The sequence below is a fragment of the Apteryx rowi genome, unplaced genomic scaffold (genome assembly GCF_003343035.1).
Source record: "Apteryx rowi isolate R43461 unplaced genomic scaffold, aptRow1 scaffold_200, whole genome shotgun sequence".
Lineage (NCBI taxonomy): Eukaryota > Metazoa > Chordata > Aves > Apterygiformes > Apterygidae > Apteryx > Apteryx rowi.
In genome coordinates, this window is record NW_020448309.1 from 1,342,974 (window position 1) to 1,365,605 (window position 22,632).

General features: G+C 53.4%; 1 protein-coding gene across 1 annotated transcript in view; it reads right to left on the reverse strand.

Moving 5' to 3' along the window:
* Positions 1–22,632, reverse strand: part of LOC112965076 (receptor-type tyrosine-protein phosphatase V-like) — a 36,384-nt gene that overhangs the window by 11,578 nt on the left and 2,174 nt on the right. Inside the window, exons 3-26 of the mRNA XM_026063775.1 lie at positions 20,457–20,723; positions 19,070–19,339; positions 18,160–18,426; positions 15,973–16,245; positions 15,010–15,270; positions 14,137–14,409; positions 13,239–13,508; positions 12,547–12,816; positions 11,805–12,077; positions 11,224–11,496; positions 10,491–10,760; positions 9,800–10,072; positions 8,691–8,963; positions 7,817–8,089; positions 6,688–6,957; positions 5,914–6,192; positions 5,537–5,671; positions 5,220–5,430; positions 3,563–3,630; positions 3,245–3,371; positions 2,841–2,888; positions 2,279–2,372; positions 1,237–1,327; positions 597–673 (exon numbers count right to left, since the gene is read on the reverse strand). Of these exons, the coding sequence (XP_025919560.1) occupies positions 597–673; positions 1,237–1,327; positions 2,279–2,372; positions 2,841–2,888; positions 3,245–3,371; positions 3,563–3,630; positions 5,220–5,430; positions 5,537–5,671; positions 5,914–6,192; positions 6,688–6,957; positions 7,817–8,089; positions 8,691–8,963; positions 9,800–10,072; positions 10,491–10,760; positions 11,224–11,496; positions 11,805–12,077; positions 12,547–12,816; positions 13,239–13,508; positions 14,137–14,409; positions 15,010–15,270; positions 15,973–16,245; positions 18,160–18,426; positions 19,070–19,339; positions 20,457–20,723 (5,186 nt within the window). The remainder of the gene's footprint in view (positions 1–596; positions 674–1,236; positions 1,328–2,278; positions 2,373–2,840; positions 2,889–3,244; positions 3,372–3,562; positions 3,631–5,219; positions 5,431–5,536; positions 5,672–5,913; positions 6,193–6,687; positions 6,958–7,816; positions 8,090–8,690; positions 8,964–9,799; positions 10,073–10,490; positions 10,761–11,223; positions 11,497–11,804; positions 12,078–12,546; positions 12,817–13,238; positions 13,509–14,136; positions 14,410–15,009; positions 15,271–15,972; positions 16,246–18,159; positions 18,427–19,069; positions 19,340–20,456; positions 20,724–22,632) is intronic.

The following is a 22,632-nucleotide window of genomic DNA, read 5'->3' on the forward strand; positions in this document are numbered from 1 at the left end:
TCCTAATCCATCTTTAACCAGGTAAAGACAGACCAGGGTCTTTCTTGTGCTCCCCAACCATTACTTGAGGTTAGGTGAGCATGCAAGGTGTCAGGCCTGATTCTTTGCCTTTGTCCCTTCAACACACACATGCACTGCAAATCCACAAACCCATGCATGCTGTGGGCCCCTGGCTGTTACCTGGGAAAACCCCCCAGACGGGGGACATGGGCACAGGTCCAGGGTTGTTCAAATGCAGCTGTACAGACCAGAAGGAGAAAGAGCAGACAGATAGATGGGGCAGTAAGCTGGGAGGGATTGGAAAGTGGATAGTCCTCAAGGAGAAAGCAGAAGGCCTTGCCAGTCTCCCCACACTGACACCTATGCATTCACAGCAATCACCCATCATCTCTCCTCATCTCCATCAATCCCAGCTAGCAGGCAACTCTTCATCTGTGCCCAACTCCCAAGATCTTGCCACAGCCTGTGCCAGCTACTGTTTCAGTGGTAGCTCTTGCCCACCAGCCCTCATGACCTGAATCCAGGCAGAGTTTCTCCGCTGGTGCTCTGTGGCCCTGTGCTGTCTCTGTGCCTGGGGAAGGCAAGTGGGCACTCACAGGCATGAAGTTGGCATTGATATAGTCTGAATGTGGATCGTCCCCCAGTTGGCTCAGCTTGACTCGCGAGTGATCATCTGAAAGAGACCAAACAAACATGACTCCCCAAGGCAGCCCTTTGGCAAGACATGGCCAGCTCCTTCACAGGAATAACACATCTGGACAAGCCCCAGCAGCTCCCCTAGCTCCATGGATGTAGACAGCTGTGATACTCTGTACTCCGGCCAGACACCCTGCTGGATAATAAAGAGGAGCTATTATCATGAGGCCCATCAGGGAAGTCTGAGGATGGCTGAGAGCAGCTCCTCCTCCTTGGCCTGTCATCTGGCACCCTGGGATATTCACGGTTCCCACTTCACCTGTAGCTGGGACACTCTCCCTGAGCAGTGCTCACCCAGCAGCTGCACAACAGCTGCATGGAGAAGCTGAGGAGGGTGGTGGCTCAGCCCTTAAATCTTGAGTCTCCACCAGGAAAAGGGAAACTGAAGAGCCATACAAGACTCCTTCCAGGAGAGAAACAGGAGAGGACCCAGGAACTGAGAACCCTACAGTGCTGCAAGGTAAGCCCTTCCCTGTCCGTTACAGCATGAACTCCCATCACTGGGCCCCTGGGGAGGAGGAGAGAGAAGACAGCACTTACAGGGCAGCACGTGGGGATATCTGTTCTTGGAGATGTTGGTAGATAGCTCGGCCTCCACCTTTGGCTGCTCCTTTCCAACTTCCTTTAGCTCCTGCAGGACAAGGGAGAAACTGAGCACAATAGGAGTCCCTACAGATCATTCCTGGCCAAACCAGCTCCATGCCCATGGCAAACATCTCTGTCTGGTGTTTCAAGAGGTCAGGAAAGGGCTCACCCCTGCACAAGGAACTGCTCTACACTTTCCCCAGCATAGCCTATGTACTCTGAGCCACTGGTGGCTTTTCCCTGTGCCTTTTCCAACAGCATTGTTTGGAATTAAAAAATAACAACAACAACAACAACAACAACAACAACAACAACAACAACAACAACAACGAGAGTTATTGGAAAAAAAGCCTCCCAGAAGTCTGAAATCTGTGAGAAACTCAAAGCATTTTGTGCTGAGAAAAATTAAATAGCTTGTGGTGCTTCTGCCTCAGTCACTGGTGGGGCTTTCAAAGGGGCTGGCTGTAGAGCAAATCAGACCCTACAGATGTTTGCACTGAAATTGCTATGGGAGCCAGTGAAGCTAGTCTGAGATGAACTTCACAGTTTGGTCCAACAGTTCTGAGAGTGCCCCTATACCTTCATTTTGGGTGCAGGTTCCTTTCCAGTACTGCCAAGGTGGGTCTCACTGCAACACCACTCAGCATCTTTGCCCCCAGTCCAGGCCTGGGACCCCTAGTTTTGTCCATCATCAGCTGTCAACAGTGCTAGTTCACCTCCTATCACACACAACATGTACTTCTACTAGAACTTGGACAAACCAGGTCTTCAGCAAGAGAATTACCTGCTCACTTGGTCCATCCAGTCTTTGGCCTCCAAGACTGTCCAGCAGTGTGGTTGGGTTTCTAGAGAGGTGGGTTATTTGCCCTGGAGACATGGAGTCTGTACAGGCCACCCAACAGTTGAGGCATAACAACCTCATTTGAGCCAGGCTGGATTTGAACCAGCGCCCTAGAGGGGAAATTAAATCTTATCCCTAGCAGGAGTGTTCTCTTACCTCAAACTCCTGGAAGAAAGCGTGATTACCACTTGCTGTCTTCATCTCATAGTACTGCTTGAAGTTCTGTATGGGGATTGGCCGATGGACATTTCTGCATGAAATGAAGTCCAGAAGAAAATATGCCTTAGCTATTGAGAGGTATGGCAGGCCAGCCACACGGCCAATGAGACAGCCCAGTCTTGAGACCTGCAGTACCTAGATGTACATGCACAGGGATGGCTTATAGCTTTTTCCATTGTTCAGGGAAGTGGGTCCAGCAGAGCATTGTTTATCTAAGTACTGGGAGGGATTTCAGGAGGATGAACATATTCCCCCACTGCAGAAACCTTTGCAGAGGAGGTGTGGACAATGCATTTCCACTTCCACTGAATTGGAATGGAGCTAGGCAATAAATGCTGAGCATGGGAGAGCCTGGGATTTAAAAAGCAACTGGAAAGAGAGGACAGCAGCTTGATTTTTCCTGATTCAAAGCATGAGAGGTAGATAAAGGAGTCTGGGACCTGCCTTGACACAAAGCAATGGGGATGGAGGGGAAAAGAGCACAGTCAGCAGCACTCACCTCAAGCTGTAAGTCACCATTTCCTGGGGCAGGCTGCTCTTCTTGGTTCTGAAAGCAAAGTGCAGATGTTACTCTTCCCTGCATTGCACGGACTGATGCTACAAGCATATTGCAAACTGCTGGCTCACAGCACCTGTGAGCACAAGGCTCTTATTATGTACTTTTCCTTGCAAATTTGTAGGGTCCTGTGAATTAATCACAGGAAGCTCCCCTCTGCCTGATGTGTTTGGTTCTGTGCCTGCTCTGTGATTCTCAGGCACAGCTCCAACTAGAGGGTGTCCCAGTTTGCTGAAAGCTCATTTTATAACCTCTCACTGCTCTTTCTCCTGGCCTGGCATTGAAGGTGAGATTTGGCCTCAGATTCTCAACCTGCACCCACTCAGTAAAAGATGGCTTACCCTCACCTCTTTGTTCTGAGCTGTTTCCAGTAGGCTAAAGCAAAAATAGCTGTGAGTGTCAAGAGAAATCCCACGACAATTCCAGCTATGACTGGCAGGGGGAGTGGAGTTGCATCTGCACTGGCTCCAGCAGCTGAAGTCAAAAAGAGAAAGAATGGACAGAAGTCAGAGCCAGTAAATGGCTACATTTACTGCATTTACAACATTTACTGCAGCCCCTGAACTCCCCTCTGTCCTACCATTAGCTTGTTATTAATTATCTCTACCTGCACAACCAGGTAGGGAAGATGACAAAGTGGCTGCAAGATACAGATTCCATCTTACCTAAGAATGTGGTGAATGACACTGCAGGAGCTACCGGGTCATATCTGGTGAAGGCAGCGATGCTGAACCTATGGTAAAGCAGAGCCCTGCAATCAGGGGAAACCTGAACTGATCACAACACTCATGCAGTCAGCAACCAGAAGACCCAAATGGACATGACAGCTGCCTCTGGTTTGAAATGCTATATTAGAAGAGGCTTGTTTTCTCATGGAAATTTAGGTAATGTGTGGAAATGGTCCTTCCTCCCATTTTTGCCTCTTGGACCTTTGCTGCACTTAGGAGAACATGAAAAAACATCAGAAAGCACAGATAGCAAACAGCTCTTCTCTGAGGGGTTATTTGTGGAGACAGGTTGCTGCTCTCTTACAGGACAGAAATAGGGAAAGATAATAGCACGGGGGGAAAATCAAGTTGGGCCAAGTCACTCTCTCAGTTAATGTCAATCCACTAATTACTGTGAGAGCTGAGCTGGCCTAAGAGGGCACCTCAGCTGGGAGAGCTGAGCCCAGACCGACACCCCTTCTCAGGCACACACAATTGGCTGTGGGATATTCTCTTCCTCTGTCCTAGATCCTCCTCCTCCAAGCAATGTGTGCACCAGGTATCACAGCTCCCCACAGACCTGGCTTCCTTGTCCTCTGAACAGGTAACCCAGAGGAACAGATCCTCATGTGGCCTAAATGCAAGCTAGGACTTTCAAAATCAGCTTTGGATTTTAGCAGCGAAGAGTTTGTGGAGCTGAGTGTGAGCTCCCTCTGGCAGCACCCCACACCTGATGTGCTGGGAGTCAGGATGTCTTTGGAAACTGAGCCCTGCAGATACCATGGCATAAGAGATAAGAGCTTGTGGATAAATAAATTGCTGAAAGATAGGAAACAAGAGTTAACTTTCACAATGGAGAGGGGCCATTGGAGGGGTCTGTGCTTTTTACCACACTCCTAATGATCTAACTAGAAAGGCAGCACAATTTACTGAAGATACATATTATTTACGGCAATCAAAATGAAAGCAAGCTATGAAAAGCTGCAAAAGGATCTCCTACTCCTGAGTGACTGGACAATTAAATACATGTTATTCAATCACAGTAAGCAGGCTACTGACACAGTGATAGACTCTGAATTAGCTGTCTGCATCCTCTGTGCAGGAAGTAGATCTTGGAGAGAAAATGTCAGCTCTCTGCTGGAAAGCACCAAGGGCTGGTAAACACTCTCAGACTGGCTGGTGGCTGAGAGAGTATTTAGGGGATGAAGGGGTATCTTAGTACGTTTGTACTGTTGTTAAACCCTTTTTGAGGCTGCTGACAGCAACAAGAGATGGGGTCAAAAAGATCCTGGTCTAAGCCAGTGCGGCTGTTTTGTTCTTACCCTGGAGATGGACATCTGGTCAGCTGCCGAGGCAGCACTTACAGCCCTTGTCAGCCTCAGCTTTTGTTTCTGCTCTCCCTTTCCTTGCCCACTGACACTGTTCTCTGGTTTTTCAGCCGTTGCATTCCTCAAACACTGCTTGGTAGAGCAACCCCTGGGCTCTACTGTTAGAGGCCTGGTGAGTATGAGGGTGAGGCTGGGGCAAGGGAGATGGTGGCACCTTGCAGGGGACACATGCAGTCCCTTTAATTCTCCAGCTCCTTCCCTCCAGGAAGGATGGTGACATCTCTTACCTGTACTGTTTGTCAGCTTTCAGCTTCCCATTGCATGTTGCCCTGGACTGGCCGCACTCCTCTATTCCCACTGGCACGGGCCAGGTTTCAGGGGAGCTCCCGGGGCTCGGATGGAAGGGATTGGGGATTAGTACAGCCAAGTAGGAGTCCTCTGTCCCATAATAGTGGTCATACCATGTGCTGGACATGATTTCCTGGGTGGGCCTCAGCACTGGAGGGGAAGGTACAAAGTGACATTGGTAGCCCCAGAATGATGTCCAGGGGAACTGCTGCCCTCCAGGGACCCACTGCAGATCAGGATGTGCAGGGGCACTTACACGAGTCATTAGTGGTAACGATGACACCATAATACTCAATCTGGCCATTCTCCTCACTGAACAGGTCGGATGAAATGATAACTGTGGAGCTGGCCTCCACTTGGAAGATGTCTGCTCGCAGGGGTGGAGGCAGGGCTGGAAGAGGAATCCAGCAAACACAGCCTGTTAGTGTGTCCCTGCTCCCACAGACCTACCATGCACTACTCAGCTTGTGAGTGTCCCCAGCACTACCACCCCAGAGCCCTGCCCCACTGCAGTCCAGTGAAGGACCACATGGGGCTCACAGATATCTGAAAAAGTCCCCAAGTCTTATTAGCAACACCAGATGTCTTCTCCTGGGGGTCTGTGGATAGGCTGTAGGAAATAAGAGGACTCACCCTCCACTGCTGTGTTGCACAGCAGAGTTACGACCTGGCTCCTCATCCTGTTCTTGCCCACTGTGCTCACAATGATTCGGTATGAAGAGTTTGGCCTCAGTCCTTCCAGGCTGGCCTCACTCCTAGGGACACTCACGAAGTACTTGGAGGTGGGAGGTCCATCAGAAAGTCTCTCTGTCACCACCTCGTAGGTCTCCACATCTCCAGGAGAGGTGGTCCAGTTCAAGTAGAGACTCCTGGACTCTGGCAGACATTGCACATCCTCCACTGGGTTTGGTTCTGCAAAAGAGAGAGCCCTGGATACAACAGGCTCTGAACTTACTGGATCAGAGAAATCCCAGCACCAACCCATGTATCACCCCAGAGCCATTATGGCCCTGTACTGCTGGTCCCTAGGTCAATGGGAGAGGGCAGAGCTGGACATCTGTGGCTCAAGAGCCTTCTGTGCTCAGGGCCAAAAGACAAGGTGAACGGGCCAGGGCATGGGAAGGAGGTGTCTTGTAAGAGAACTAGACCATTGCAGATCTGCTCTGCAGAGTCCACTTTGCTTCACAGTTTGCCAGGCCATTGGTTGATGGGGAATCTCTGTGCTGCGGAAAGCTCAGGGGGCTGATGGCTACCAGAGGGTCACCTTGCTAGTCTCCCTTATCTTCTACCATGAAGACTTCCCACCCTGCTGTCAACCCCCAAGGGCTGTTCTAGCCTTGAGGCAACCAGATGTTTTCCCTCTTCCAGTCTTGCATTCTTCCCAGCCCCACAGCAGATCAAACCCACCTATTGGCACTGCCAAGGGTTTGGTGCTGCTCCAGTAAGGCCCAGCCATGCAGCTCAAGGAGATGGTATAGTTCCTCCCTGGGATCAGCCCCTGGAAGATGTGCTGCACTTGACCTTTGATGACAGTGTGCTGTTGGGGCAGTGAGCCGTTCCTGGGATCTCGCAGCCACAGTTGGCAGTCATCTTGCTGGCCAGAGATACTGTCCCAGGAGATGAGCACTGTGTTGTTCCCTTCAGCCACCGCAGAGAGATTTTTGGGAACTGAGGGGGCTACAATGAAAATCACATTGGGGGAGTGTTACTGGCATGCCAGATTCCCTGTTCCATTCTGCAGAGATAGAAACAGGAGATGGGAAATATGGAGAGAAATTTCCTGTTTTTAGTGGTAACATCTCTGCAGCTGCTGACCGTCACTACCAGAAATGGCCTTTAAATGGTAATGGGAACACATGCAGAGTGATGAGCATGAGGAGGTGGGTTCTTCCTTCTGCTAATTAGCAAGTGTTCAGTAGAGACCTGACTCCCAGTACTCTGCCAGGGGCTGGTTGAGCATGGGAGCAGAGACCTCTGGATTCCCCAGCTGCTGTGGGGACAAGCACATGAAAAGGCTTATTGTGCTTATTTCCAATTTCCACATTCCTAAAAAAAAAAAAAGCAGCCCAGCCTGCCCTTATCCCCTATGCCAGGAATTTCCTGAGTGCCTGAGAGAATGGCAGTGTGGCGTGGCAGAGCATTCCCCTGCCCTACTGTGGGGCCTTATGGTCTCCCAGGCTGTGAGAGTGTCCTTGATCAGAGTAGCACTACCACCAGTGGATGCCTTGCTCTTGTTCAATCACCTGTGTTTGGAGGAGCCAGCAATTCATGAGCAGTGGGATTGCAAGCCAGTAGATCTGCCCTAAGAGAGTGACCATAGCTGCCAGACTGTCTTACGGACAAGAGCAGTCCCCTGCTCTCCCCTCCACAAGGGCTAGAGTAGATCATAAACCTGCTGCTACAGCAGTACCTATAGCTTCCAGGCAACACTCCCAGTCCTGTCTCTGCACCTTCTCACTGCAGGTGCTGAGCCTACCTGCCGCATGAAGGCTGAATCTCACTTATGACACAAGGGCCTCTAGCTTTTGCCACTTACTTGTCCAGTCGCTGATGTTCCCTGCTGAGGCTGCATAGGGCCCTGCCATGGAGAGGACTTCCAGCAGATATTTGTGCCCTGAAGCCAGGCCAGAGAAGGTGAATTTGTTGGTGCCTTTCCCAACAGATGCGTTGCCTGCCACAATACCTGATCCCACATGGTACAGGAGGAGCCTGTAACTGTCTTGTCCTCTGGGCTCAGCTTTCCAAGACACGCTCAGCCTATTGGGATACCCCTGGTTCGTCATGTACACATTACGTGGTGCCAGGGGATCTGGAGAGACAGGATGGAAGACAGATGTATTAGTGAAGGGTCTGAGGACATTGCCCAGGTGTCCTGGCAGTGTCATTGGAAAAGGTGCACCATACAGGACAGGGCACTTTGTCTTGGCTGGATGGCAGCATCTAACAGCCTGGAGGCTGTTAAAAACAACTTCTGCAAACTCTGATTATTGCCTGACTGAGCAAAGACAGATGGAGCGAGCTACCTTGACTGCCCTGGGATGGGAGAAGAGGTTGCACCCAGCCAGTTGCAGGGAAGGGGAAGCTGAATCTCCTCATCCCCCTGTCTTCCTGCTCTCAGTTTCTGCTCTCTTGCTTCCTCCTCTGTGCCCAGGGGCCAACTCTCCTCTGAACCATAGCTCCCAGACTCTGCAGCTGACCTAATTCAGGGTTGAGGAGCTGATGGTTAGGAAGGGCAGAGCCCTGCTCAGTGCTGCAGCATTGACATATACTTGGGTTAAGGTGGGGTCAGGGATCTGCCATGAAGGCCAGCAGTTATGTGCTTGCATTCTCTTTGCTGTGAGCCTTCATGATGGGCAGACTACCCCTGCCCCAGCAAGGCCTGAGATCACCCTCAAAACCCTGGTACTCACATGTCCAGTTGCTGACATTCCCTGCAGGTGTCCGGTAAGACCCGGCTATGGAGACGACTTCCAACACATACTTGCTTCCTGGGGCTAGGCCCGTGAAGGTGAAGTTGTGGGTGTCATTCCCAAAAGAAGCTGTAGCTGCCACGGTGTCCAGGCTCACATGGTACAGAGTCAGTGCGTAGCCATCTCGTCCCCCGGCTGCTGTGCCCCAGGATGCTCTCAGGCTGTCAGAGTGCCCCTCGCTCAGCAAGCACACTGTGGCAGGGGGCAGGGGGCCTGGGGAGTCACCAGACCTGATATTAGGGACCAGACACCATGCAGAAGGAAACAGATGCTTGATGGGACACTGTACATCAGGACAGATTCTCCCTGAGGGCTGGGGAGCAGCGGGTCTTCTCTGGCATGCTCCTCCTCCCTACTCTTCTCTTTTCCCTTCCCCTCCTGCTTGACCTCTAATGCTGCTCATTCTTTGTAGTCCCTCATGTGCCAGCTCTTCTCCATCCAGTCCCTATCTCTCACCCTTCTCCCCATAGCCCAGCTGGAGTGCCATTCCCCCTTTCACATGCACATGCATTCTCCAGCCATTCTCTGCCAAACAACTGCCTGGAGTGCAGCTGCCAGGGCTGAGCTTGGGCAGGACTAGTCTATATTCTGTCCAGCCTTAAAATCTTTCTGGGATGAGCAGAGGTGCTGGACTAGTCTATCTCCACAGCAGAGACTTGTTCTCTTGAGAAGACCATGGATCAACCTTTTCTTCCCCCCACTGATTCATGGACCTTTATGATAATGTGTTTTCTATCCGCTGGAGGAGACTCAGCGGGGGTATGAGTGCTCAGGTATGCAGGGACATTTAGCTGCATGGGCACAGGGATGTCCCCACATGGGCACGATGGATACCACTATGTGTCATCAGCACATACTTGTGCAAGCCTACAGGTGTGAACACCCATGTGTCCATAAGGACAACAGTGTGCCCATGCACTAACTGGTGTGTGTTGCATTCATGCATGTATGTACACATCTCCAAAGGCACCAGTTTCCCTGTAAACCTCTCAGTCCCTTCAGGGCTGCCCAGTCATGCCAGGCCTCCCACCCATCCCCAGAGCACTCACGTGTCCAGCCACTGACGTTGTGTGCCACTGCCTGGTATGGTCCAGCTGTGGCACTGACCTCCAGGGAGTACTCGTATCCTGGGGCCAGGCCCATGAAGGTGAAGTTGTGGGTGTCTCTCCTGAGCAAGGCCGTTGCTACCACGGTGCCCAACCCCACGTGGTAGAGAGTCAGTGCATAACTGTCTCGCTCCCCAGCTGCAGCTCCCCAGGATGCACTCAGCCTGTTGGAGTGCCCCATGCTCAGAAAGTGCACGGCCGCAGGGGGCAGGGGGCCTGGGGAGGAAACATGAGTCATTGCCAGAAGCCATGCCTGAGCTTAGGGGAAGGGAGATGCCCCATTTCCACACCAAGCCCCTAGTGCTGCAGGCAGTGGGTCAGCCCTGCAAGGTCCTAAAGTCTGGCTTTGCCCTTACCTCTGTGGCAGCTGCCTCTGGGGACTCCCTCCTCCCTGGTGCTGCCTGTGCCCCAGCCATCCCTCTCTCCAGTGGCTGTGGATGGCTACTTGAGAGGCAGGTGGCCAGGCCACAGGGTCCAGCACAGTTTCCCTATGCTACATGCAACAGGTCATGAGCATAGGATGCTCGTGTGGGTGAGGAGAGGAAGGCAGGGATCTGGCTGGACCAGTATGGCCTCTGATTTGAACTGGGAAGGGGGAGACCTGGTGGAAGACACCTGACTGCATCATACTCACGTGTGCAGTGGGTGAGGTTGAGGGTGCTGGCATGGTAGGGCCCAGCTGTGGCCCTCACTACCACGCTGTAGTGAGTGCCGGGGCTCAGGTTGCTGAAGGTGTGACTCCTGGCGTGCCTACTCAGCACCATGTGCCCAACACAACTGCTGGAGGCTGTGTCATAGAGATCCGCCACATAGCCCTCTACTCCCTGGTCCACTGCTGCCCAGGAGGCCTGCAGCGTGGAGGCAGAGGGGCTGCTCAGGGTGAGGTTGGCAGGGGCCAGTGGATCTGGAAGACAACAGGGAAATAGTCAGTCCCTGTGTGTGCCACCACTCGCTGCTAACTGCTATTGCTTGGCTACTTTGCCAAGTGGCTCCTTGCACTCTGTCAGTACCCTGGGCTGGATTCCAGCTCCAAGCTCTTGCAGGGCAGTGGGCAGGCTGGTCACCAGAGATCCTCCCACAGAGAAGCATAGAGGCAAGGGGGCAGTCAGTGCACATGGTTCCAAGCACAATATCCTTGGGACTTGCAGATGTGCAAGACAGAGTTACCCAACATCTTTGAGGTGGATGGGGGGACTGGCCCAATATGGGGGCTAGAGTGGGGACAGTGACCTAGAAAATGGATTGAGTGTGCAGGGGCACTGTGGGGATGGTTTGGGATGGGGAAGTGGGGGATAGGGATGCTCTTGAAGACTCACATAGTGGCTCTGAAGCACAAGGAAGAGCTGCGCCCCACCCAGCAGACTTACATGTCCATTGGGTGACATTGGCAGAGGAAGCTTCAAATGAGCCTTTCACAGCAGTGACCTGCACAGCAAACCTGCTGCCTGCCTCCAAGTGAGTCCAGGTAACATTCTGAGCATCTGGCCTCAAGGTCTGGACCCTCTCCCTGCTCTGAGAGGTAAGGCTATATATAGTAACACGATAATGGTCCCTTCTGCCCGGGGGCTTGTTCCAGCATGTGCGAAGCTCTGAGGAGCTGCCTGGGTTGGTAAGGCTCAGGTTTGTAGGAGCAGCAGGAACTGCGAGAAAAGACACAGACACGAATCAGAGGGAGAAAAATCCAGTTCTGAACATGTAGCCATCTCTGGGGAGGATTCTTGCTTTCCCCCGGGCAACCAACAGCACCAGGCCAGCCAATGATGCTATGCCCACTTGGTGGAAGAAGGTTGCAAGAGGCAGAAAATGACTGCAGCCCACCAGCATCAGGAACCAGGCCAGGGGGCCTTGCTCTCCTCTCTCTGGATGGCAAACATCATTCCCCATTCCTTTCTACAGCTCCTTGAAACTCTCCCACCTGGAGTCACACAACAGTGGTGTGGATGATCACCTGTACAGCCAGTGATGTTCTTGGGGAGGGAACGGTAGGGTCCAGCTACAGCCCAGATCTCAACAAGGTAGCAAGTTCCTGGTGCCAGCTGTGCCAGGGTGATATTGGTGCTGTCTTTTCCCATGTCTAGGTTCCTTGCTGATGAAGAGACGCCCTCCTCATGCACGCTGAGCAGATATCCATCCCTCTGCCCAGGAGGGGTCTCCCAGTGCACAGCCAGAGCCGAGGAAGTGCTGACAGGGATTGCTGACAGTGAGAGAGGAGGTAGTGGGACTGTGGGAGAGAAAAAGCGTTATAGTGGACAAATCTCGGTGTGCCCAGGACTGAAGTTAGCTTGTGTGTGAAACTGGAAGCTGCAGGACTGTGAGCCTCTAAGATGCTGTCTAAAGAGGTTTGAGGGCCGTGGGTTGCTTGCAGATCAAAGCTGCTCCCTGTGTCCCAGGTGGTAGTAGTGAGTTGCAACCACAGCCTGAGACCCCTCTGTCCCAGAGTGCTGGGGCAGGCATGACAGGATGCCCCATTGAGCTGGTGGGCTCAAGGCAAGCCCTTCATGCAGTGAGAGTCCCAACAAGATAGTCAGCACACTGAGTGTAAGACAGACACTGGTGGGGTTGCAGGGATGTGGTCTCAGGGCCCTCCCACAGAACAGCCCTGGAACTATCCTCTTGGCTCCCAGATCCTCACCAAGTCAGCCAGGACGGTACCAGGCATGAGGATAGTGGCAGAAGAGCCCTGTTCCTACCAGTGTAGCCGATGGCAGTCTGAGAGGAGCTGCGATGAGGCCCAGCCTGTGAGAAGATCTCCACGCGGTAACGGGATCCTGGCACCAGCCCCTCCAGGTCAAGGTGGGTGACTCCACGGGGAACAGACACATTCCTGATGATGGACAGGGATTCAGCCACTGAGAGCTGTACCAAGTGCTCTCTGCCACCACCTGACTCTACCCAGCTCACATGCAGCTCCTGGGGTCTCCGGCCAGGCTGTACGCTCACATTAGCCAGGGATAATGGATCTAGGGGGAAACACAACATGGAGATCCATGAAATGGCAGAGGAAAGCAAAGGGAGATGCCAGGACCCAGTCTGCACCTCTGTCACAGGACTAAAGGATAAGCTGTGACAGTTGGCTGCCAGGTCTCCCTTTGCCAGCATGCTATGCAAGCTGCCCATGCATATCCCCAGGATGCTGCTAACAGGCAGGTGGTCTAAGCAGGAGCTCCAGCTCGACTGGGGACTGCCTGAGCTATAGATTCCAAAATGAGTATACAGCACCTAGCTCATGACACATGCTCTGATTCCCAGGATCATGGAGCATGCAGCTCTCACTAGAGTCCTCCTGCAGAGATGGCCTGGCTGCGTCTGTGTCACTGCGAACTTTGTGGGCAGTGCAAGGGTGCCCTGTCCCTGCAGCAGGCTGGTGCCACCCCTCACTCACATGTCCACTCAGTTGCAAAGTGGGACGAGGATCTATATGGGCCAGCGAGGACTGTCACCTTCAGGAAGTACTGAACGCCAGGGGCCAGCCCCAGAAATGTGAAGTTCTGGGTTTTTGGCCCCACTGAGATGTTCCTTTGAGCTGGAAGGTTCTTGCTGTAGAGCTGGAGGTGGAACTGGTCCACATCGCCGGCAGCCTTGTCCCAGAAGGCAGAGAGTCCCAGCGGGCGTCTAGTGTTGGTCAGGGTCACACTGGACGGAGCCAGAGGGTCTGAGAAAGAAGAGACATGCAGGCAGTGAGAAGCAGCCGTGCTGGAGCTATTGTAGTGTGGAGGTGGGAGTTGCTGCCTGGCATTGCGGTGCTGTGTTGACTCAGGAGACAGGGCTATGGCCCCCATGTCTGCCCTAGGATGAGTTTGAGCTCCTTGTTCCAGAGGCGGAACATCAGAGGGGAGTTGGGGACTGGAGACCTGGCTGCAGAAAGGGCTGTGTGTCTGCAGGCCCTTGCCCTGGGCACTGTGGATTGCTTGCTCCTGGTGGAATCAGGTTAGAAATTGGTGCTGGCATACCAAATCCCAAGAATAGTCTAGACTTCCACTCTGCAACACACATGGGACCTGATCCCCACCTTTCTTTCTGGGAGACATTTGGAAATGTTTGACATTCAGTGATGGTTTGCTCCTGCACTGAAGACCCTTTTGCTTCCAATCTGGCTAAATGTAGCTCTGCTTTTCCTTCCACCCTTCCTTCCTCTGCCTAGCCATCCCTGTCTCCAGTTCCCCACTCTGCCCTGCTTCCATGCTGAAAACTCTCTGCTCTTTTCGGCCAAATTGTGATTGCAATTTGTGGTAGGGTTGGGCTAGGAGTCCTGCCCCTCTCTGTGGGGGTTACGCACTCACATGTCCAGTCTGTGGCTGATCGCATGGGGGATTTGTAAGGTCCAGCCATGGCAACCATCTCCAGTGTATACTGTCGCCCAGGGACCAGATCCTCAAAGGTGACATTTGTCAAGTTGTTCCCTGCAGTCATGTTCCTGACCCACTTCTGGGACTTGGTCTCCCAGAGGGTGCCAGTGTAGCCAGTGCTGCCAGCAGAAGCTGCTTTCCAGGAAGCTTGCAGAGAGGTGCTGAGGCCTTGATTGCTGAGGGTCAGCTGCTCTGGAGGCAAAGGATCTAGGAAAGGCAAGATCTAGAGTCACAGCTACAGCCAGACTGGGGCCACCTGGCAGAGGTACAACCCCAGATGTGTTGGGGTGAAGCCCCTTTCCTAGGAACACTCCCACTCCAGGGAGTCCAAGCCCTCGGGTTGCCTATGGGATCTGAACAGATCACCATCACCCCTTCTAACCCCCACAGACTATAGGGCTGGGGCAGCACAGAGTCCAATGTAGCATGACAAGAGAGGGCTGCTCTGGTGCTGGAGGAGGTTGTGGGCTGCATAGCCTGAACCAGGGCAGTAAGGAGCTGGTTCAGGGTAGATCGAGCCTGAGCAGTTCAGCCAGAGTGGGAGCCTGAGTGGGTGAATCTTTTTCTCATGAAGGGAAGAGGAGGGCATCGGACTCTGCTAACCCATATGCTGGGTAATCAGGATGAAGACCAGGGTTGGGCACATCCAACGATGCCTCTGCATTCTTTCTTAAACTTCTGCCCTTCTATTGCATGAAGTTGCAAAAGATCTGTGATTTCATGCACCCTGAGGCATGACACCACTGGGAAGGGCAGAATCCAACAGGAACCCCAGGGGCTGGCTGGGGTGAGGGCTGTGGCACTCACATGTCCAGTTGGTGATGCGCCGAGGTGCAGAGGTGTAAGGGCCAGCCACAGTGCTGATCTCAAAGCTGTAGAGGGTTCCAGGGCGAAGGCCCTCATATGTGAAGTTAGTGACACCTCTGAGAAGGGAGCTGTTCTTCACGGGGTACTCCATGGCATTGAGGCCCAGCACGTACGCTTCTCCCATTGCCTCTTCCCAGTGGGCTAGCAGGCTGGAGGGGCTACCCTGGCTGCAGAGGCTCACGCTGGATGGTGCCACTGGCTCTACAAAGGACAAAGATGGCATCATGCACATCACTGGGTGGGGCAGTGCATGAGGCAGCTAGCCTCCTCTCATGACAGTCTGTGGCAGCCCCCTCCACAAAACACAGGCAGTCAGGGCTTCAGGGAGACCATTTTACTGCTCTGAGCGCAAGGGGCTGGGTGAGTCCCTCCCCACCCTATGCTCCCTGCTAGAGCTCCAGTCATTCCCTCCCAGGTTGCCAGCCTTGGGGCAACTGGATGAGAACTGACTGTGGCTCTGAGGTTCACCCAGGAGGAACTGGGTACAGGGGAGATGCCAGTCTGCTCTAAAGGCTCTGACAATGCTTCAGTACCCAAAGAGCCACACTGTTGTGAGCAAAGGGAGGGGAACTTGTCTTGATGCCTGCTGAGTGCTAAATCTGAAGGTTATTGAATAGGATCAGGGCTTGGTTATTGCCTGACACTATCTGGCATGAGTCTGCAAAGGGCCTTGAAATCCACTGTTCAAGAGGACCCACGATGTGGAAGGTTTTTTCACTCTGATCCACACCTGTTCTTGAGGCCAGGTGCCATCATACCACACAACTCCATCTCTGCCATCTGCTGCAATCATCCCTTTCCCTTCCTGTGGGCCTCCCTTTAGGCATCAGCATTGGAGAGCTTGGCCCCTCTGTGGGGAGGCAGAAATGGCCTCAAAAAGGTGTTCTTAGACTTTCTGCTTACGTGTCCAGGCAGCCGTGCTGTAGGCAGAAGCCCGGTAAGGCCCAGCCACTGCTGTCACCTGGACAGAGTATTGCTTCCCAGGGCTCAGCCCATGAAAGGTGACATGACTGCTGTCTCCTCCAACAGATACGTTCCTGGTCGGACCGCCATTCTCTCCCTCCTGCAGGGTCACCAGATAAAAGTCTCTCTCTCCTGCTGGGGTGTTCCAGTGAGCCCGCAAGGAGCTCTGCTCCTCCACGCTGCTCAGGGTCACATTGCCAGGGCTCTGGGGGTCTGGAACGGAAGGGAACAATATTGTGTGTGTCAGGATTACAGGGTGCTCTGAACCCCAACCCCAGGCTTCGCAGGGTTTGCTTTGTGTAAGGACTGCCTATGAGCACTAAGGTCCTGGGCTGTGAGGTGTCCGGCACACCTGCATTCCCGTCCTGTCCTGCTCTGTCAAAGGAGACAGACTGCTGTGTGAGCGGGTGCCATGTGAGACCCTCAGATCTCCCCACATACTCCTGAGTCTCATTCCCTGCTCACGTAGTTGCAAGACCACTACAAGCCTGGCTTAAACATTCTGTTAGTGTGTGCTGTTTTCATTCCCCAGTGCAACCATTCCTGGTCTAGGGGAACTTAGATCAGCTTGGCAGCCCTGCTGGGAAATTCCTAAATACCCCTCTCATTTCCATTTGTGTCCTGTCATGAGTTTGCTGATATTCCCGGGAACTGGCCTGGATCAAACTGCTGGCTGGCTGCCCCCGACTTTTGCATCTGGCACCAAGGACATTTTTTTCAGTTGGGTAAATCAGAGCCATAGACAGTAACTGCGGGGATGTATTCAGAGTCACTTCATAGCAGAAACAAACCAGCTGGGGGTGTGGAGACCTTCCAAAATCCCAGCTGCAGAATTAGCAGTGAGCAGGCTCCAGGCCACAGCTTCCTGGACTAACAGGCTGAACTGGAAAGAGCTGGAGACTTGCTATCTTGTGGCTCCCAGGTCCTCAGATTTCAGCGTACACCTGGCAATGACCAGCCATTGTGTCTGACCAGGACCAGGCCGAGTCACTGGGCAGAGCAGCCCTGAGTCTGCAGTTTGATATCTCCATAATTTGTTGCTCTTCCCTATAGAAGGTCAACATTTTCTTTGCTTTCGGTGTGAATCTTGCACTATCCAGGAGGCTGTGTTTGCTCTTTTCATTTTTCCCTGTGGTTTCCTGGGGAGGTCTGGGAGAGCGAGTCTGCAGCAAGGACTCTTCACAGTGCAATGGACACAGGATTGGCAGCAAACAAGGAACGTGGTGATGGAAGTTACCCTTTCTCAGGGCCCTCATCAGCCAGAGGTCAGAAGGTGAAGGGAAGGGGGTTGAATGGGGCAACTAGCTGGGGTCTGGGAGTGCTGCCCTCAGTTTCTGATCTGCCGGACACTGCCTTCCTTGGCTGTGTTTGTATGGCATGTAGTACACTAGGGACATCCACTAAGGTAGGTTATCAGGTGCTACCAAAATACACTCTTGACAGCAACCAAGGGGGGCCAAAGCTCTGCTTCACTCCAGGAACCTCCAGTTTACACCAGCTAAATTGCTGTCCCCTTGCTCCCCACTTCCTCTGGTGCCTTTGGACAGCCCCCAGGCACATGAGAGACTGGCCCCAGCTGCACTGCACACCAGTGAGGTCTGGTGTCTAGGCTCTGGCCCTTCCACAGCCATCCTCAGGGAGAAGTCAGGCTGATCCTGTTGCATACCAGGCACTGGGACTTCACCTGCCCAAAGGGGACACTGCCCACCTTCCCTGGCCCTGCTGCTTCCCCATTCCCCTTGTCTGTTATCACAGAGCCCCAGAGCTAGGTTCTGAAGTGGCTTCAAATTGGATCCAAAAAGATGAATTGCCCTTTGCACCCAGGGCTCTTGCAGGAGACCTTTACATTCAAAGGCCAGACAAAAGGCCAGGGTCTCCAAGGCACAGAGTCAGATCTTCACTGAAGAGTAGTAGGTTGCTATACTTTTTTCAGAGGGAGAAAGGGGGCTTTGCATAAACACCAGACTCCAGGACTCAGGGGGATTTGAGGGTAGCGTCCACCCTCAAGGAGCTGGCCATGCTGTTCTCTGTCTCCTGAGCCCTTGGTTCACAGTGCCTGTTCTGCGCCTAAAGGCAGATACATGGTCACCGAGGTCCCCTTCCCTAACCCAAGTGTGCTCTACTCACATGTCCAAGCCGTGGCATTCAGCCCCATCATGGTGTAAGGCCCAGCCATGGCACTCAGACCCAACCAGTACTGGGTGCCAGGGTGGAGGTGCTGGAAGGTGTAGTTGGTGAGGCCTCTCTTGGCTGACAGGGTCTTGATCACCGTCTGGGTGAGGAGGTTGCGGAGCGTGAGGTGCAGCCAGGCAGCCCCCTCAGCACCAGCCCAGGAGGCAAAGAGGCTGGTGCTGGACCCTGGGCTGAGCCTTAACTGTGTGGGGATGGAGGGTGCTGAGGGGAAAAGCAGGAGGCAGTGAGATTCAGCAGTGGCAGAAGAGGTCTGGGGGCTCCAAGGACCCTTCTCCCTCCCCAGGGTCTCCTCTACCCATAGCTGCTCTCCATGCTGGCCCAGGGGTTGAAGGTCTGGCTGGGATCTGCTGCAGCATTTCTCTCCCACACCCCTTCTCAGGCAGGCTGAAAAGGTCTTGGGGTCCCTCCATACTTTCATATTTTCTTAGGTCCCAGGGCAGAGGAAGGTGGCAGTCTGGATAATGCAACATTTCTGCAGCTCCCACCAGCCAAGGCCTTTTGCCAAGATCCCCATGTTGCCCTTCTCCCATGGGGACATAGAGGAGAGAAGCCTGAGTTGTGGGCTTGTTCTTCAAGACCAGGACTGAGGTGTGAGGTCTGTCCCCTTACCTTGACAAATGGGGCAAAGGTGGCCCTTACCACAACCCTCAGCTTACAACAGGGATGTGAAAACTTTCCAGCTGCTCCCCAACTTACGCACACTTCCCATCCTGTGTCTGGAGTTTCCTCCCCCTCTCTGGCAGCCCAGCTGGCACATGTGCTGCATTTCTCCTGCCAAAGCCACTCTAACCTCTATCCTTTCCCTTCCCTTACCCCTTGGGCAGGCACACCCATCCCTCCCTACCTGTCCACTGGTGGATACTGGTGCTGGCCTGGCTGGCTCCAGACAGTGTGCTGACCTTCAAAGCATACTCACTGCCAGCCAACAACCCGTCAAACAGGAATGTGGAGGCATTTGGCGGGATGGATGCATTTCTCACAAGCGTCTGGGAGTCGCTGTGGTACAGGGCAAGGTGGTAGCTGTCTCGCTGCCCGCTGGCGTGTTCCCAGGAGGCATGCAACACAGTAGAGCTCCCATCACTGCTCAGGCTCAGGTTGTGGACAGGTGAAGGACCTAGGTCAGGCATGGCACAGACAGGGTTTGCTCGTTGCCTTGCTATGTCTGATCTGCCAGTTTGCCTGGGAGCTGGTGGGACAGTGCCTTCTCAGCTCACCTGGTGAGGTCCCACTGGCCAGCCCCACAAGACTGGATCCCCAAAGCATAGCCCCATTAGCTCCCTGCTAGCTTCCCTGGTCTCTCATGGGTGTCAGATCAGTCTCTGCACAGTCACTTCAAAGTGGGCAGGGAAGCTCTGCCAGGGACAACATGCTGGATGTGCACTGAGAAAGGCAAGGCCAGCAACACCTGCCTCCAAGCCCACCTAGTGTGAGGGCCCTTCATTCCTCCTGGCCCTGCAGATCCTGCCAACTGCCTTACTGTAAGCTCTGTACTGTAAACCAACCTCTGCTCTCCCTGCATGGATTCCCAGCCACTATGGCAGTCTGACACCATCCTCTCCCCATCCGTTCTCCCAGCCAACCCCTTGCCTTTGCTCTGCCCTCTTTTAGCAGACTTTCCACCTTCACCTGTACTAATTTACTCAAGGATCTTCTGGAGAGAAGCAGGCAATGGATGGTGTCCTCACCTGAGCTGTGGGCTCATCAGCCCTGCTCTCCCTTCTCCCAGTCCCTTGGCATGAGCCAGGAAAGGCCAAGAGCAAGGGCTGGTGGACAAACAAGTGTTTGCCAGAGTTGTGCCAAAATCATGGAGCAGAGACAGCTTCCTTGTACCTCTTTCTAGACCTCCAAGCATGACCTTTTCTATCCCTTAGCTCTTTGCAGAGTCCACATCATGGTTTGATCCATCACCTGTTGCATTATTCCAGGAGAAGATGTGGCCTGGCTAGTGCAAGGTGCAGGGGCAAGACCCTCCCTCCTCATGGATGAGAGAATAATCTACTACCCATGGGCCCTGGGGATCAGGAAAGGACCCTAACTGACAAGGAAATGGGGAATGACCCAACCTCCCCGTGGATTCACAGGATTCTACGTAGCCCTGAACTTTGCACCCTCCAAACCAGTGTGAAGATAGGACAGGATGGGATAGGACAGGACAGGACAGGACAGGATAGGATAGGATAGGAAGGAACACTTAGACCCATTGACTCTGCAGTCCCTGGGGAACCTCTTACTTGTCTGTCCTGTGACTGTCTGGCTGGTGATGTTCATGCAGGCAAGAATAGCTGTCACCTCAATCTTGTAGCACGTGCCAGGTGTCAGCCCGTGGAACCAGAAACTGGTGCTGTTGGGTCCAACTGATCTGTTCTGCAGCAGCATGTCCGGCCCCAGGGAAGAGAGGGCAAATGAATATCCCATGGCACCCCCCTCCGGCTCATCCCAGGATAGAAGGAGAGAGTCCGAGTGGCCATGGTCACTCACGCTGAGGTTCAGAAGGGTCCCTGCAGAGGTAAAGCCGAAATCCTCAACAGGCAGCTGTGGTGCTGCTGGACCCAGCAAAGGCACAGTGGGCAGCCAGCATCTGGGGCCAGGCTCCCCAGCCCACCAACCTTCTCTGCACTTCTTGGCACAGGGCACTCCATGGGCACTGGCCCACTGCAGTCAGACACCCCTGACCCCTGACCCCAAGGCCTCAGCAGCATTTGGAAAACACAGGAGTGTTTGAAAATCTTTTGGAGTGAAGGTCAAAGACACTGTGTGAAAGAGGTTCTCCTAAGCATAGAGCATCTCTTCTGGTGGACAAAAACCTGGCCTCCAGCTTCAGGCCATCCCATGCTGTTCTCAGACAGCCCCAGGTTTATGGCAGAAATGCTGCCTTGTCTGGTTATAATCCATTGCTTGTCATCTTATGGTATTTCCTTGGTTGGTATGGGCCCCCCAAAAGATGTCAAAAGGCTCTGGACCCAGCTGCAGGGGCAAAGCAAGGGCCATCATGAGAACAGGGTGGATATGGCAGTGGGGCAGTGGGTGGATATGCAGCAGTACCTGTCTCTGTGTGAGCCCTGACAGAGGAGATGGTGAAGGCTGCCCTTGAGGGATCCAGGCACTGACACCCCACTGTCACCAGGACAGAGCAGAGAGGGTTGCTGGGGCTGGGGACAAGGGAGGTTCTTTCTGAACTCGTAGCTGGACTGGGAGAGCCAAGATATCAACCCTGGTCCCTGCAGCACATGGATAAACCAGAACCACTGCTAGGGAGCAACAGGCCTGGGGCTTGTCTTGCACTTGGCTGCACCACAGCCCAGAGAGGGTCGCCCAGTGCAGGGCATTCAGGGACCTGCTGTGCCACCCAGGAACCTGGGGCCAGTGCTGTGCTTTGCCCTGGTCGGTGCAGAGAAGACACAGTGAGAGTAGGTGGCTGCAGACTGTGGCACCAGATTTGCATAACCCACTGCTAAGGTGTGTCCCTGTCCTGGACTCGCTGCAGTGGCATCATCAGCATGCTGTGGCTGCAGGGCCAGTGCTGTGGCATCCAGACAGAGACCGTCTGGGAATGGGAAGTGGCATACAGGGATTTGTCTAATTTGCGGGTCAATGGCCAAAAATGCCACTGAATCCCTGCCCTTAGAATTGCTCAGGAACTGCCTACACAAAAAGGAGACAGAGCCTGTCTGTTGGGACCAAGCTGGCAACATGACCCCCTGCCATGCCTCCACGTCACCTTTTTATGGGGTCAGCCCCCCCCCCCCCACAAGCCCCTGATGGGGACCACTCCACTAGCAGATTGTCATACACCCTCCACTCCTCAATATTATTGTTAACTACAGGCTTTCTATTGTTTTCGGCCTCTGGGAAACACCATAGATGATCTGCAGCTCCAGTGCTAATAGAACATTTGTGCAATAATTAGCACTTAAAATTTATGATGCGCAATGTGTTGTAACAGGCTTACATATGATCCGGCAGGACAAGAAAGCTTTAAACAAGCACAGCTATTGCCCCAAAGGCCTGCCAGGGGCTGCCTTTATGCAGCAGAGGGGCAATAGTGTGGGGTGAATCCTTGTGCCAGGTACACCTTCTGGACTGTTCAAGTGTTTTGTGTGGGTTTCCTACAAAGCTGGAGAGCCATGAGGCTTTCATAACTGTATATTATTTCTGTTTCATGTAGTGCTGTCATTTGGAGCCTGCTGCTAGGCTAAGGAGAGCTTTACTCCACAGATAGGGTGCAAAGAGAATAGGGAAAACTAGACTGCCAAAAAGGGAGCAAAGGGAGCGAGGTCTCTGAAAACACCTTCTGAGAGCCATCCCTGAGCAGTTCAAACACAGGTATGGAAATAGTCTGCTTGGGAAGGATTATGCGAATGCAGCTGGATGTCTGGGAGTTAGGTGTCTACACCTGGGCCAGTTGTC